Here is a 16,279-nt window from a genome sequence, read left to right as displayed (position 1 = left end):
ACCACACTGGAGTGAAGCTCTCTGTTCTTTCTAAAATGAGCATGAGGCAGAGAAACAGATGTGCCAGGGAAGCTGACAAAGAAGACAGCATAACAGCTCTCCTGGCCCCCCGCCCCCCGCCCCCTGTCCCGGGCCGGCACTCCACGGCCAACACACCTGGCTGTTCTGCAGATGTCCACCTGCTGGAAGCTCACTTTTGCGTAACATTTTTTTGTAGTGAAATTTCTCAAATGAAAAAGTCTAGTATCGCATTGACATGTAATATTTATCCCAAACTATGGAAAACTGTCCAGCTCGGGGGTAAGTCTTTCTAAAGGAGGAGGTGTCCCTGTTCATTTATAAGAATTAAAACAAATGTTTCAAATTTCCCAATTTAGGATAAATTTTATTTACAAAATGGGTTGATATTTTACAAAAATTACAAAAAGAAAAACTCTCTTAAAAATAGAACTAGCTTTTCAGATTCCTGGGAAGCACTTTCACCAGAGCAGCTGGCTGCCTACTCGGACACTGCGGGCCCGGGTTGGTGGGAAGCGTCAGGCCAGCGTCTGGAGCAGCAGGATCTTCTCGTTGATGCAGAACCTGTGCAGCACCACCATCAGGTTCTCCCCGCAGCGGGACACCTGGCGCTCCATGGCCAGGCGGAAGTCCTCCTTCACGCCCTTGGTGATGCCCCGAGTGACCGTGTGGTGCCTGAGGGTGGGATGGGAGAAAGACGACCTAGGTTAGCACCTGCAGTGCCACCCGGAGCTCTGGGAGAGGAGTGGAGCCTGCCTCAAGCTTAGGTGTGATTCAATAATGGAAAAAGGAAAGCCCCAACAGCCCTGCCCCCTCCTCCATCCTCATGATTCCTCCTCAGGCTTAAAGCGAAGGTACATCTTCTGTGCACAGCAATGGGCCGCACATCTCAGTGTCTGAGCCCCTGCAGCCTGCTCTGAGGGGGCACAAGCGCCAGTGCCTTGGGAGCTGAGCCTGCCCAGACTCCACGGGAGCAGCGGGAGGACTCGGAGGTCCTGAGAGAGACACGGGGCGGGGCGGGGGGGGGGGGGGGTTGCGAGGAGCAGGACCACAAAGGCCAGACAGTGGCCGGCAGGTGCCTGAGGGTGTGTGGAGGGTTAGGAGCGCTCCAAAGCTGTGTTCCAGAGCTGGGAAACAGGGGAAATCCCGGGCCACTTAAGGCAGTACACTGAAGAAAGAAAAGGAAAAGTCTAGTGCTGCTGAAGGGACTCCACCAGGAGTTTCAGTAAGAGGAGCTGAGTGATGGGGTGGCCCACACCGACGACAGCCAGGACCTCCGCTCCTGGCCGCTGCCAGCACAGGATCTACAGCAAGGTCTGTACATCCTGGCCAAAACAATAGACTGGTGAAACTAACTTTGGTGGTTTTTGGTATATATATGTATATTTTTTTTCAACTTGTGTTATCATGGAAGATAAATACAACACAAGTCAGAAAGTGGCAAGGCAACAGGAAGTCATTAGAACCCAGGCCTGGGAAAACTGACAGGCTCTGTGGGGTCGGTGGCTGCGTTTCTAGTTGAGCCCAGCTGTGAACTTGTGAAAGGGCTGCAGGGAGGCTGGGGCCAGGGGTCCCACTGGGCACACGCAGACTGTCCTGGGTCCTCTGGGTCAGGACTGCAGCCCAAGGGACAGCAAGCCCACGGACCCAACAAAAACTACTGGCATTTGCTGACAGCAAGCCAAAAGCTGAATTTCCCCACTAAGACTAGAAACAGGAACGTAACAAAGCACGGCTCCTGCTGACCCAGGCAGCGTCGGCCCCAGAGAGCCGCACTCAGCGGGCGTGAAGAGACTCAGTTTCCTGGGGGGGCTTTTACTTTCTGTGGAAGAGGGTGGAACCCAGAGTCTCACATACGAGAGGCCAGAGCCCTGTGGCTTCTGGGGTTTAAGGACAGGGTAAGTCAGCCAGTGACAGTCTAGCCCACCAAACATCTTCAACTCAGGAGGGTAAGGTCAGAGAAGACAGACTTAAGGACAGGAAACTACTGTGCTGACCCTATTCAGGCCACAACTCTACACTGGCTAGTAACATGAAAACCTGAGTGAAAACTGACTTAAATGTCAATGTACTGAAGCATGTATGACCAAAAGCCTATGTTTAATTAAAAGCGAATCCTAGTTTAGTGCCTAATCTAATGTGCACTTAATCTAATACAATTTTAAATAGCTTTTTTTCCAGATCCATAATGATTTTTAAATTGAACACAAAAACACCGGCAACTTATGGAAAAAAAAATAAAAAAGAAATGTTATAATATTACAACCAGATGGTTTGCCAAGGAATGTGGAACAAATTAAACAAATAAATAAAGCATGAAAAAGAGCACTGAGGAACAAAGAGCTGAAACCATGGGCGGTAGGACATGTGGACGGACAGCACACTGTGAGCAGGGTTCCCCACTCGGTACCTGTCGGCAGTCTGTATGCTGGGCTGAAGCACAGGTAAGAATTCCTGCTGCAGCAACCCCATGGGAGGGCTAGAAGGCCTTTAAAAAACAGCAAACAGTGGCATTCAAACACCCACACCGACGCACCCTGCACTGCAGAACCACACTCCAGAGAATGCACAGGACGGAAGCAGAGCGGACAGACGCCTTCGGCTCCCAGGCCCTGGCCAGAGCCTGGTCCTCGGCCTGGGAGAAGCGAGCGGCCCCTCGCGTCCAGAGGCGTCCAGGTCCCGAGCTCATCTCACTGGGAGTCGTGGGAAAAGCGAACACGGAGGAAGAGGCCGATCGAAGGTGACTGACGGCTGTGGGGGAGGGGCCCCACTCTCCGCTCCTCTCACACCCACACGTCCCCTAAAGAAGCCTCTGGACTTTAGGTGACAGCACTCAAGTCCAAACCCCAACCTGTAGCACCTTCCCAGAGCTCTAGAGGGGCTGGAACGTGTCTGACCAAGAAAGGTTGGGAAGGACTGGGGGCGGGGTGTGGGAGCCATGGCCTGCAGAACTCTGAAACAACAAAGATTCAGTACATTAGCAGGGCGAGCACTTCACAGAAAGCCATCATACACCCGATCCGGAGCAAGTGCAAGACCTTGTTCCATCTCAGTCACATGCACTCTGATCCTGCAAACAGCAGCAAAGAAATAGCTGGCTCTTGGCAATGCACAGGAGGAGAATGTCAGAAACACAGAGAGTGTGGCCGGCTCCAGAACGCACACAGGGGCCACAAGTGGAGTCCAGCCAGGCCTGAATCACAGAGCTTGGCTATGCGCTGGCGATTCCTGCTACAGGTCAGGCAGAAGTAACTCAAAAGGCAGGTTCCAAATGACCCTTGGGACACATGGCAAAGACTGGGAGAATCCTAACAAGGGCAGCTCATTTAGTAATAGTCTTCATTTTTATTCCGGCATCCAATTGATGAAACAAGCAATCTAAGAGTAATAAAAATCTCCTGGAGGAGATAGAAGACTGTATTGGCCAAGGAGGGGAGCATGGCATCATCCCTCAGAGCCAGAAATGCACTCACTGCATTCACTACATCCCTGCTTCTCTAAGAAGCCCTTTCCCGGGTTTTTGTTGGTCTACTTGGTTTTGGGGCAGACCTGCTGGTGCTCAGAGCTTACTCCCGACTCTGCTCTCAGGGATCACTCCTGGCAGGGCTTGGGGGAACATATGGGGTACCAGATATTGAGCCCAGGTCAGCCACATGCAAGGTGCTTGCCTTACCTGCTAGACTATCTCTCCGGCCCTCCAGTGATATTTGTGTGCCCACCACCCCCTCAAAATTCTTGTCCCAGGGCTTGCCTACATGTACCCATTCAGCTCATTACTATTCAGCTCAATCAAAACTAGTTAAAGAGAAGTTCAATATGAAAGAGTCTGCGATTTATAATTGTTAAAACAATTAAAAAAATAATCCATTGGCTCACACTTTCCCAAGCATTATCTGAACAGAGTGAGAAACATTCAGAGCTGAGGTCTAACTAAGGAGCTCGATTAAGGCTGCTCTGAAATACAGCCTTACGGTGAGGTTTAAAGGGAAGTTACTAAAAAAGTTTTTAAAGGCAATGTTTGAATATCTAGTCTCAAAACCTAGAAATCTCAACTCAGAAAGGGTTCATAAGTTCCCAAGTCAAAACGCAACCTTATTCTCCAACAACAGGAAGATTTTTTTTTTTTTTTTTTTAACAGGAAGATTTTGAATCACATAATTGTTCTCCGACCGTTTCTAGCCGGTGACTGGAGAGAAAGAAGTGCACATTCAGTCTCCGGGCAAGCAGTCCGATGTGCAAAGCCCTCGTGTTTTCAGAAGCAGCATTTGCTGATTTATTCTAGATATAATAAAACATAAAATGAAGGCAGAAAAAAAAATCCTGCCTTCCCATTCTGTAGAATGGATCTCATAGCAGCCTCTTAAAACAGGCTTGACCCGGCACTGCGCAGGGCTGGATACTCCTGGAGATCAAGGGCGGCATGGCCTGTGTTCCAGCCAAGACGGGGGCCCGCAGGCCACACCTGGTGATTAGGAACGACCCTGGGCTACTCCAGTCATGTCAGGGTCAAACCAGCGAGGGCCCTGACGGACAAGGTGTGTGTTCTACCAGCACCTGGTCTTAAGAAAACATAAAATGCTTGTTGCAAGCTAAATGGCTGAGTTTACGGAAACCCAGAGTGAACATTTTTCATTTTCCTCTTTCAATACTTCTATGGTCCTAAAGAGTCGGATGTGGACTTCTGCTTTCAGTGACCGGAAGCTTGTTTGCCTCCCAGTTCAGGGAGGGTGGCTCCAGTCTGAGCAACAGCCTCCTGCAGTGGCTCTAACACTGACTTACAGACACGCTTAGTAGGCAGGACGCAAAGGAGGAAGTATGGAAATAAAGCTGAGCACTTACAGCACAGAGGGGAGATCCAAACTACGATGAGTATCAAAGGGGAGAAGCAAGAGTCATGAGCTATTTAAAAATCATAAATGGTCACTGAACTCCATCTAGGTGTGGGAAGGCATGCCTGAGTCTAAGCCCCAAGCACTGGCCGCGGGTCCTGGGGCCTGTGACACCTGGGTGCATTAGAACTGGCAAGTTTTCTTTTTGTTATTGGAAGCAATGAGGATCGCTTAGGAGGCTTTCATTCAATCCAATGCTGAATTCAAGCTGATAAAATCCACAGCTCTTCCTAATGAATTTTCCAAACTAGCTGTTCTTAAAGTATACTCTATCTAACCAGAAATATATAGAATCAGTCCACAAATTGTGTAAAGTAAAGTACACCATGAATGATACATTTGTATACTGAGAAAGTTTCGAGAATGACAGCAATAACCCCAATTTAACAGAAATGAGAGAAGGAGAAGCCGAATCTTTTTTTGAAAAGTATCCAGACTTAAATTTACTCTCAAAAATAAAGACTAAGTTTTAATTCTTCACTATTAAATCTTTGCAACAAATAGAAATGCACAAACATGAATACACAAAAGCTCAGCAAAAGATAAGCAGCTTACTTGATGAGCATCCCTTGGTTGGGCAGTAACTCCAGATGAATCTTTCCACCTTCCTGAGTCCTTAAATAGGCGAATTCCTCCAGCATGTCAATATCTGCAGGTCACATTCAGGCTAATCGCGAGTGAATTCAGAGCCTATCCTCTGGGCTGAGGGCACAGGGTGAAGCCACCACTGCCCATTGGCAACTGGTAAGCTGGCATCAGAACTCAGATCTGTATGATTCCAAAATGAATGATCTGGAGCTCAGAACGATAGGACAGCGGGTAGGACATTTTGCCTTACACGTGACTGACCCGCATTCGATCCCTGGCATCCCATAGGGTGCCCAAGCACCACCAGGAATAAGTCTTGAGAGAAGAGCCCAGAGTAATCCCTGAGCATCGCCGGGTGTGACCCAAAAAGGAAAAAAAAAAAAAAGATCTGCACACAGCCAAACCATCTCACTAAGACAAACATGTTCATCACAGCAATCAAAATCATAAGATCCAGAAGCAAAATCTTAATTTTCTTAAGGAAACAATGAGTGGTGGTGGTGTATACTGGCCCCAAGGTAAGAAAGTGGTGCTCTGGGCGCTTGGACTGAAAGAGACCAGACATGTACCACTGGCTCTCAGACAGTCTCTCCCAAAAAAACAGTACAGATCCCTACTCTACTGTTGGGAGAGCTGCGGAGGCGGGTCGCAACGTCATGGGGCATGGAGTAGAGCCGTGAGGCTGTGTCCTGGTGGACTCCCAAACCCTCTCCCAGAGAGGAAGACAGTGAGCATCTCTACCCTGGGCTGAGGCCAGTCACCCTGGGCTGTTACTTCAGGCAGCTCAGACTCCTTCAGACACACGAGGCTTGAAAGACATTTATGGCTCTCACAAGATTAGTTGCCACAGTCTCATTTTTGGTTTTGTTTTTGGGTCACACCCAGGGGTCACTCCTGGCAGTGCTCGGGCAACCATGTGATGCAGAGTTGGCCTAAACACTTAACGTGCTATACTATCACTCCAGCCCTGACTACTATCACTCCAGCCCTGACAGCCTTTTTTTTTTTTTTAAAGTAGGAGTACTTGGGGCCAGAGCGATAAGTAGATAGGGCATTTGCCTTGCACGTGGCTAACCCCGGTTCGATCCCCGGCATCCCATATGGTCCCCCAAGCACCGCCAGGAGTAATTCCTGAGTGCAGAGCCAGGAATAACCCCTCAGCATCGCTGGGTGTGACCCAGAGAGCAAAAAGAAAAAAAAAAAAGAGGAGTATTGCCACAGTCTCTTTTTTTCCCTTTTTGGGTTACACCCAGTGATGCACAGGGGTTACTCTTGGCTCTGCGCTCAGGAATTACTCCTGGCGGTGCTCGGGAGAGTATATGGGATGCTGGGGAATAAACCTGGGCCAATAGTGTGCAAGGCAAATGCCCTACCCGTTGTGCTATCGCTCCAGCCTGTCTCATTTTTAATCACCCTTCATTCTTTCTCTTTTCTATAAAGTAGGAAAAACTGTAATTTCTACCCAGAATGTTTCATTGTACTACACATTATAATGGGCTGGAGTGATAGCATAGCGGGTAGGGCATTTGCCTTCCACTCGGCTGACCCGGGTTCGATTCCTCTGCCCCTCTTGGAGAACCCGGCAAGCTACTGCAAGTATCCCGTCCACACGGCAAAGCCTGGCAAGCTTCCCGTGACGTATTCGATATGCCAAAAACAGTAACAAGTCTCACAATGGAGACATTACTGGTGCCTGTGTGCTACAGTGCAGTGATACTACGCATTCATTCTGTAAAATCAGAAAACGATTCATTCTGAAAAAATTGTACTACACATTCACTCTGAAAAATCAGAAAAAGGATACTTGTAACATAATTGAAAAAGTTTTCATATTGAAAATTTCCTTGTTGGCAAATCTTATTGACGGCTTTCAGGAAGAGATTCTCTCCCCGAGGCCACTCCTGCTGCAGCAGTACAATGACGTGCCCCAGGGCCATGTCGTCCCTGCTGTCTGTGAAGGCTCTGAGCTGCAAGACAGATTCACACAGGGAGGGGAGCTGTGCCAGCCACACCAACAGCACCGAGACACACACCAGTGGGGATATCATAAAGGCCATAAGGGAGAAAGCAAACATGCTTCCTTACAAATGTTCCTGTGTTTTCTAAGGAGCCCTGCTGGGTATGGCAGAAACCTCTGCTTCCCGGCCACCCACTTGCTGAGAACAGACAGGGCCTGCCAAGGCTGGGCCTATCTCGAGGCTGGGCCTATCTCGGGGTACAGCAGCTTTGCACAAAGTGATAGCATGGTGGGGAGGGCGAGAGAAAGCTGAATGGTTCTGAGAAAATAATTGGGGGGTTTCTCCTACGGAGGAACCTGCATTTTGGGACTCAGGGTCTGAGGAAAGCTTGGGGCTGGGGAGGGAGACGTGTGAGGGTTAGCAGGCACAGCTGATGGTCACTCCCAGCTGCCTATGCTGACTTCCGCTTGGGAATCAGTGCCCTACACAGGAGGCCCAGCGCCACTGCCCAGCTGCTCACTGTCTCTGGAGCCTTGGCGCCTCAGATCTGAGGTTCTATTTTCCCCACAGCCGAGAGTCTGGTGTTCTTTCAAACCCACCCTTTCCCAGCCAGGCCCAAATGCTGTTACTCTGTGCACTTGTCATCTCTCTACAACCCTAACTGTATTAGTCTTCTCTTCTTCTGAAACAAATAAATCGCCTTGTAAAATAACATTTACTGAATGCAAAATTATTTGCATATTTGCTCATTATTTGTTTTCTTGAGGTCAAGGGTCATTTCCTGCTCCCTTTGCCTAGGACTGTTGTTATGTAAAAATATTTGTTGGCTGGGCCTGGAGCACAGCCATACCCATAGCACAGCGGGTACCCTGAGCATTGACAGGTGCAACCCAAAAAAGCAAAAAAAAAAAAACAACCAAAAAAGTTTGTTTATTCTTAGCCCCAATGCTTTCCTCATAAACCAACTGATTTTGTTAAGGAATCAATAAACTTAACATTTGTTTACAAGGCTCTCAATTTGAGTTATTTCAAATCAAAACATTTCAAATGAAATCCCCTTCAGTTAAACATCTTCATGCTTACCTTAAAACAAGCTAACATTAAATGCAGGCAGTATGGCATGATAGCTTTGCTGGTACAAGGCAGAAGCTTCAGATCCGAACCTAACAATGATACACAATATACTTGTCATTATCAAGAAAAACAGCCTGGAAAATAAATGCTCCAATGCAAACAACCCTCCCCCCCCACTAAGATAATTAGATCATGAGTATACTTAGTGATGGTGAAAATGGGTTTTGAGTAGCCTAGATTTTATTTATCAATCTTCTTCCTTAAATTTGCTTCAAATATATATTTCAGGGACTAGAGCGATAGCACAGTGGGTAGGGCGTTGCCTTGCACGGGGCCAACCCAGGTTCGATTCCCAGCATCCTATATGGTCCCCTGAGCACCGCCAGAAGTAATTCTGAATGCAGAGCCAGGAGTAACCCCTGTGCATCTCCAGGTATGACACCCCAAACAAACAAACAAACAAACAAACAAAAAACATATACATTTCAGGGCTGGAGCGATAGCAAAGTGGGTAGGGCGTTGCCTTGCACGGGGCCAACCCAGGTTCGATTCCCTGCGTCCTATATGGTCCCCTGAGCACTGCCAGGAGTGATTCGGAGAGCAGAGCTAGGAGTAACCCCTAAGCATCGCTGGGTGTGACCCAAAAAGCAAATACACACACACACACACACACACACACACACACACACACACACACACTTTAGCTATGCAGAAGCACATTACACATACCAGTGTGCTCACCACTCAGCTACAAAAGTTAGTATTTTCTGGAGCGATAGCACAGCGGTAGGGCATTCGCCTTACAAGTGGCCAACATGGCCGACCCGAGTTCGATTCCTCCGCCCCTCTCGGAGAGCCCGGCAAGCTACCGAGAGTATTCGATATGCCAGACACAGTAACAACAAAGTCTCCAGCGGGTAGGGTGTTTGCCTTGCATGCGGTCAACATGGCCGACCCGAGTTCGATTCCTCCGCCCCTCTCGGAGAGCCCGGCAAGCTACCGAGAGTATTCGATATGCCAGACACAGTAACAACAAAGTCTCCAGCGGGTAGGGTGTTTGCCTTGCATGCGGTCAACATGGCCGACCCGAGTTCGATTCCTCCGCCCCTCTCGGAGAGCCCGGCAAGCTACCGAGAGTATTCGATATGCCAGACACAGTAACAACAAAGTCTCCAGCGGGTAGGGTGTTTGCCTTGCATGCGGTCAACATGGCCGACCCGAGTTCGATTCCTCCGCCCCTCTCGGAGAGCCCGGCAAGCTACCGAGAGTATTCGATATGCCAGACACAGTAACAACAAAGTCTCCAATGGAGACATTACTGGGCCCGCTCGAGCAAATTGATGATCAACGAGGGCCTTTACCCTCGTTGATCAAGGAGGGCCTTTACCTTTTTTTTTTAATATTCCTATGTAGCACTTAGCACTGTCCTCCCGTTGTTCATCGAGTTGCTCGAGTGGGCCCAGTAACGTCTCTTTTGTAAGATTTGTTGTTACTGTGTTTGGCATATCAAATACGTCACAGGGAGTTTGCAAGGCTTTGCTGTGCGGGTGAGATACTCTTGGGAGCTTGCCGGGCTCTCCGAGAGGGGCAGAGGAATAGAACCCGGCTAGACGGGGCTGGCTGTACGCAGGCAAATGCCCTACCGCTGTGCTCCGGCCCATTCCTATGTATAAATAGGATTTTAACAACAATTTGTATTCATAGAAATGTTTTTACTTTACTGTTTAAGTGTTATGTGTGCCCTGCAAATTACTCCACTACATGAGGTGCTAGCTTAATGATTATTATTATACAGTGTTTTCTTTCTTTTTTCAGGGTTGGAGTCAGGAGATCACAGCCAGTGGTGCTCAGGGCTTCCTCCTGGCTCTGCACTCAGGGATCACTCCTAATGGGGCTCAGAGGACCATTTTGGGGTACTGGGAATCTAATCCAGGTCTACCACATGCAAGAGAAACGCCCTATTCAATGTAGGTATTATCATCCCAGCTTTGACTTAGCCATTCTTTTATAATAGACATTGAAATATCCATTTTTTTCACTATTATAAAGACGAAAATGAACATTTAAAAAAATGTTGAAATATTTTTCATTTATTTTTAAAGTGGACATCATTACATATATTTTCTTATACATGATGAAAAAAACTTTAAGCAATGGATTTTTTTTTTTTAATCACACCCGGCGATGCCCTGGGATTACTCCTGGCTCTGCACTCAGGAATCACTCCTGGCAGTGCTCAGGGGACCATTTAGGATGCTGGGAATCGTGCAAGGCAAACACCCTAACTGCTGTGCTATCACTCCAGACGCTAAGCAATGGATTTCGAAAGAAACTTTAACCTTTTCTGTTATGGTTAAAGTTCTTTATGTCACAATAGGGCAAATAATGAGACAAAGTATACCTTTGATATGGGGATTTTATGTTTATATAAACATAGGTATATAAACATTTGTATGTTTATTTGCCTAACATAATTATATATCTATTTCATTTCATAAAACAAACAAACAAAAACAGTTTTGGCTAAAACTCATGACCCTACAGTTAAGGACCCACAGTTTGAAAATTACTGACCTAGGGCACTGGTTTTCTACTAGTTCAATGAAAATAGGAACATTTTGTGTACAAAATAAATAAAAATTAGATTGACAAAGTATAACAGTTTTAAATTATAACTCTCATTAAAAAGTACAGAAATAAAAACCACTCACAATATGCAATAGTTTTAAAATCTGATTATCATTAAGTGGAAAATATAGTTCCGTGTACCCTGTATTAAACAGCAATGACTTTGTGGAACAGTGGGAGGTTTTGCACACCGCCACTGGTTGGGCAGTTGCTAACAGTTACCTGGGGTATAGAATATGTACCAAGGAGATGAGATGGTCCACTGGGTACTGATGAAACTGGTTAAAAGAATGACTAAGTTTGTATACTTTCCTGATACGTAAGTGCAATGTGTGTCTTCCCACTTGATGGTCTGTATTACATCTTTTTAGTTTTTGTGTCACACTGGTGATGCTCAGGGCTTACTCCGGGCTCTACACTCAGGCATCAGACTCTGGTTGGCCATGAGCAAGGCAAGCACGGCACCGAGTTGCTACAGTATTTTTTCTTTTTTGTATTTTGGGTCACACCCGGCAATGCAAAGGGGTTACTCTGGCTCTGCACTCAGGAATTACTCCTGGTAGTGCTCAGGGGACCATATGGGATGCTGGGAATAGAACCCGGGTCAGCCACGTGCAAGGCAAACGGCCTACCTGCTGTGCTATTGCTCCAGCCCAAGCTGCTATACTATTGCTCTGGGACACTTATCACATCTTTCATCTCTACATTCTGATGTATGAGAAATGGTAGCTTCAAGTTTTAAGCTGAATTTTCCCACAGTACAAAAAGGTTAAAAAAAAAAAAAAAGGTTGACAATCTTTGCAAATAGTTTTCTGCCATTTGTCTTTTATTTCTATGAACCCAGTTTATATATGTGTGTACCAGCCTGGCCGAGCCAGATTCAATTCCTCCACGCCTCTCAGAGAGCCCGGCAAGCTACCGAGAGTATCTCTACTGCACGGCAAAGCCTGGCAAGCTACCCATGACGTATTTGATATGCCAAACACAGGAACAACAAGTCTCACAATGTAGACGTTACTGGACCCACTCAAGCAAATCGATGAACAACGGGAGGACAGTGCACGCAGTGCAGTGCAACATACATTTTTCTAAGGAAGAATGGTTGGTTCTTGTCAGTTTCAAGGGGTTTCTCAATTTTGGAAGCTAAGTTTCTGCTGGTCATACACTTCCTGGCGAATTTTCCTAAGACTCTTATGACTTACTTTTTTCATTTGGTCATAATCTTTGGTGGTGTTTTAATTTTGTTGGGAAGAAATTTACCAATCTCTCTTAATGCGCATTCTTCCAGAATTTTGCTTTTTAATTCTTTTGATTCTGGGGCCATACTCGTTGGGCTCAGGGATCAAACCAGGGTCAGTTGTACACACAGAAAACACATCAGCACTCACTGCCCACTGTCCCTGGCCAGGCGACAGGGCAGGGCAGTATGCAGCCCTACAGAAGCTCCGCACCAGACTATGAACTGCGGGGGCAAACTGGTTAGAGTTAGCACCTCCAACTGAAATAAGAATCATTAAGCTTTTTGCTTAGTCTACACCCAACTTCAATTTTTACAAAGACTTGGAAAAGGGTTGGGGTGCCTTTTCTTTTATTTATCCTTTTGCTCTTTGGGTCACACCCAGTGTTGCTCAGGAATTACTCCTGGTGGTGCTCTGGGGACCATATGAGATGTTGATCAAACCCAGGTTGGCTGCATGCAAGGCAAATGCCTCCCTACCCTGCTGTACTATTGCTCTGGCTCCCATTTTTTCTTTTAAAATGAAAATCCAGGGGCTGGAGCAATAGTACAGCAGGCAGGGCCGTGCCTTGCACACAGCCGACCTGGGTTCAATTCCCAGCATCCCATATGGTCCCCTGAGCACCGCCAGGGTAATTCCTGAATTCGGAGCCAGGAGTAACCCCTGTGCATCACTGGATGTGACCCCAAAAAGCACGGTAGCACTGTCCTCCCGTTGTTCATCAATTTGCTCGAGTGGGCCCAGTAACGTCTCCATCGTGAGATTTGTTACTGTGTTTGGCATATTGAATGTGTCATGGGTAGCTTGCCAGGCTCTCCGAGAGGGGCGGAGGAATAGAACCTGGCTCGGCCAGCTGGCTGCATGCAAGGCAAATACTCTACTGATGTGCTATCTCTCCAGCAAAAAAACAAAACAAAACAAAACAAAACCATTTTGGTCCAGTGCCATTTATTGAAAATGCTTTCTCTTCTCCACTCTAGCACTTCCACTAAAAATTACTCGGTTTTGTGTAGCTTTATTTTTGGATTTTCCTTTATTTCTTAACCAATTAGTGTCTTAATAACTATACCTTTTATCTAGGTTTTGCTTTCGGGTAATGTATGCACCAATTTTACCTTTTTTCAAAAATGTTTGTTCTGGGGCTGGAGGGATAGCACACCGGGTAGGGCGTTTGCCTTGCTCGCAGCCAACATGGCTGACCCAGGTTCGATTCCCAGCATCCCATATGGTCCCCCGAGCACTGCCAGGAGTAATTCCTGAGTGCATGAGCCAGGAGTAACCCCTGAGCATCGCCGGGTGTGACCCAAAAAAAAGCAAAAAAAAAAAAAGTTCGTTCTATGTTGTTCTTTTCATTTAAGTTTGGTTTCAGGGTCACACTTGGTGGTGCTCAGGGCTTACTATGAGCTCAGTCACTGCTGGAGGTTTTGGGGAACCTTACAAGGACCAGGTATAAAAAGCTGGACTGGCCATGTGCATGGCAAGTGCCCTAAATACTCTATGTCTGTGGTCCCATCAATTTTAGAATCAGCTTATTAATTTCTATAAAAAAAATAAGTCTGCTGGGATTCTGATAGGGATCACATAGAGCCTATAGTCATTTCAGGGAGAAAATTAGCACCCAAACCATTGTCTTCTGATGGATGTACATCACCGCACATCTTTTGATTTGTTATTTTGTTTTCTTATTGTTACTGATTCAGGAGACTCCTTAGGCTTTGTATGTATTCAAGTATGACAGAATTTTGATTTTTGCTTTTCTTGGTTAGGATCCTGAATGTGCTGTACACAGGCATGGCATCTAACATCCCTGTACTGCCTCTGACTTCAGGAGAGAATGCATTCATTGCCATTAAATATGGTGCTGAGGAAGTTTCCAATACTAATTTGCTATGATTTGGGGAGTAGAGCTGTTTGGAACATACTGATTATGCTTGGGGCTTACTCCTGATGGTGTTTGGGGGACCATATGCAGTGCTAGGCTTGAACTGGGGTTGGCCACATACAAAGCAAAGTGCCTAGCCTCTGTACTGTCTCTCTGGCTCCTTGTTAAAAAAAGTCAATTAATAAAAGCAACAGAAAGGTAATACAGCAAATAAGCTAATATAAAGACTGATTTTTCTCATATCAAGTCACCTTTGCTTTCCCAATGAGGATGGTCAGAATGTTGACCATTTTTTTACAGAGTCTGCTAATTGGGTGATGACTCTGGACTGTATGCACACAGTACTGGCCTGTAACATTCTGTCCCTGTAATGCTCATTTAGTTTTGCTATCAGGGGGATGTTGGCCTTAAAAACTGACTTGCGATGGTCAGAGCGGCAAGACAGCAGGTGGCTGACCCAGATCTGGTCCACAGCATTCCATATGGCCTGGGCCCAGCAGGGGTAAACCCTGAGCAGATACAGGAGTAAGTCTTGAGCACTGCAGGTATGGACTTTCCATGCCCACCCCCCAAACAAAACAAAAACACCAAAAACCAAAACCTGAACTGGAAACTATTCCCCTTTTCTGTATTTTCTCAAGTACTGCATTGGTTTCATTTTTTCCCAAATGCTTTATAGAATTCTCTAGTGAAGCCATTTGGACCTATAGTTTTCTAAATGTGACAAGTTTAATTTCATTGCAATTCTTTGTTTCTTTAGAGCTTTAACTTCACTGTCAGCTCTCCTCCTCCTGTGTCTGTTAATGTCTGTGACAGTGGGGACACCCCTGCTCTGTGAGCTGTGGGCTGTCACTCCTTGTGGAGGCACAGAAGTTAGGGCTATGGGGCTGGCATGTGCTGCCGGGGCTCTCGGTCACTGGCTATGCAGCTTGCACATGTGTTAAGCTGTAGTACTTGGTGCAGGTCACCCGATCAGACTGCAGCAGGGCTAGAAATTTCGTGCAATGGCAAGGACGCAGACGGCACCCGGGGGCTGCACAGTGCCTTGAACACTAGGCTCTGATTCTGGAGCACGAGCTCGCAGGAGACGCCTGAAGCTCCCATGCTATCCCTTCAGGTCCGCAAGTTTTTATAGGCTGTGATTTTTCTGGCTTGTTTTTGTTTGGGGGTCACAATCAGCGGTGCTCAGGGGTTACTCCTGGCTCTGCACTCGATAATTACTCTTGGAGATGCTGGGGGGACCAATATGAGGGCTAGGTACTGAATCTAGGTGGGCTGTGTGCAAGACAAGGGTCCTACCTACTGTAATATTTCTCCAACCCCTAAGCTGTGATTTAGAAGTTTTCTCTTCCATCTAAATTATTGAACTTATGGTCATAAAATTATTCCTAATGTAGACTCTGTCCTTTGACTTCAGTCGGATTTATGGTGAACTTCCTTTCATTTCCTTTCATTCCCATTATTGGTAATGTGTGTTCATCTTCTTCCTGATTGATCTTATTAGAATTTGACCAACTTTAATGCTTTTCCAAAAACAAAACAACTTTTGGCTTTATTAATTTTATTTTGTGTTACATTTCATTTATTCTTACTCTTATTATTTCCCATCTTCTACTATCTTTGGCTTCATTTGGTTACTTTTATTCAGACTTTGAGGGTGAAAAGTACATTAGTGAACAACTCCATTTATACAGGTTTTCAAGCAATGTGCCAGTTGAGGTCAAGCTTAAAATAGCTCAAAACTAAATTGCAAAAGTGAGACCCCAAGTTCAATCTCTGGCACAACATGCCCCTCTGAGGACCACTGGGAGACCCCTACACCGAACAGCTCAAGAGTTGTTTTTTTGTTTTGTTTTGTTTTTCTTTTTGGGTCACACCCAGCGATGCTCAGGGGTTACTCCTGATGGTGCTTAGGGGACCATATGGGATGCCAGGGATCGAACTCAGGCCGACTGTGTGCAATGAAAACGCCCTACCCACTGTACTATCGCTCTGGTTCCCAGC

The 16,279-nt window shown here is 46.5% G+C and overlaps 1 protein-coding gene across 4 annotated transcripts in view; it reads right to left on the bottom strand.

Annotated features, from left to right (window-relative positions):
- Nucleotides 1–371: 371 nt before the first annotated feature.
- INTS10 (integrator complex subunit 10) overlaps nucleotides 372–16,279 on the bottom strand; it is a 35,651-nt gene continuing 19,743 nt past the window's right edge. Inside the window, exons 14-18 of one of the 4 annotated variants that reach the window (XM_056116693.1) lie at nucleotides 8,537–8,616; nucleotides 7,300–7,462; nucleotides 5,463–5,556; nucleotides 2,429–2,506; nucleotides 373–693 (exon numbers count right to left, since the gene is read on the bottom strand). In XM_056116693.1, coding sequence (XP_055972668.1) covers nucleotides 537–693; nucleotides 2,429–2,506; nucleotides 5,463–5,556; nucleotides 7,300–7,462; nucleotides 8,537–8,616 — 572 coding nt within the window. In that variant the 3' untranslated portion in view covers nucleotides 373–536. Of the gene's footprint in view, nucleotides 694–2,428; nucleotides 2,507–5,462; nucleotides 5,557–7,299; nucleotides 7,463–8,536; nucleotides 8,617–16,279 lie in introns of all 4 variants that reach the window. The other 3 variants (XM_056116695.1, XM_056116696.1, XM_056116694.1) reach the window with 3 other exon arrangements.

This window comes from Sorex fumeus, unplaced genomic scaffold (genome assembly GCF_029834395.1).
Source record: "Sorex fumeus unplaced genomic scaffold, SorFum_2.1 ptg000033l, whole genome shotgun sequence".
Lineage (NCBI taxonomy): Eukaryota > Metazoa > Chordata > Mammalia > Eulipotyphla > Soricidae > Sorex > Sorex fumeus.
The sequence above is the reverse complement of the archived record's forward strand: the minus strand, read 5'-3'. Positions and strand labels throughout refer to the sequence as shown.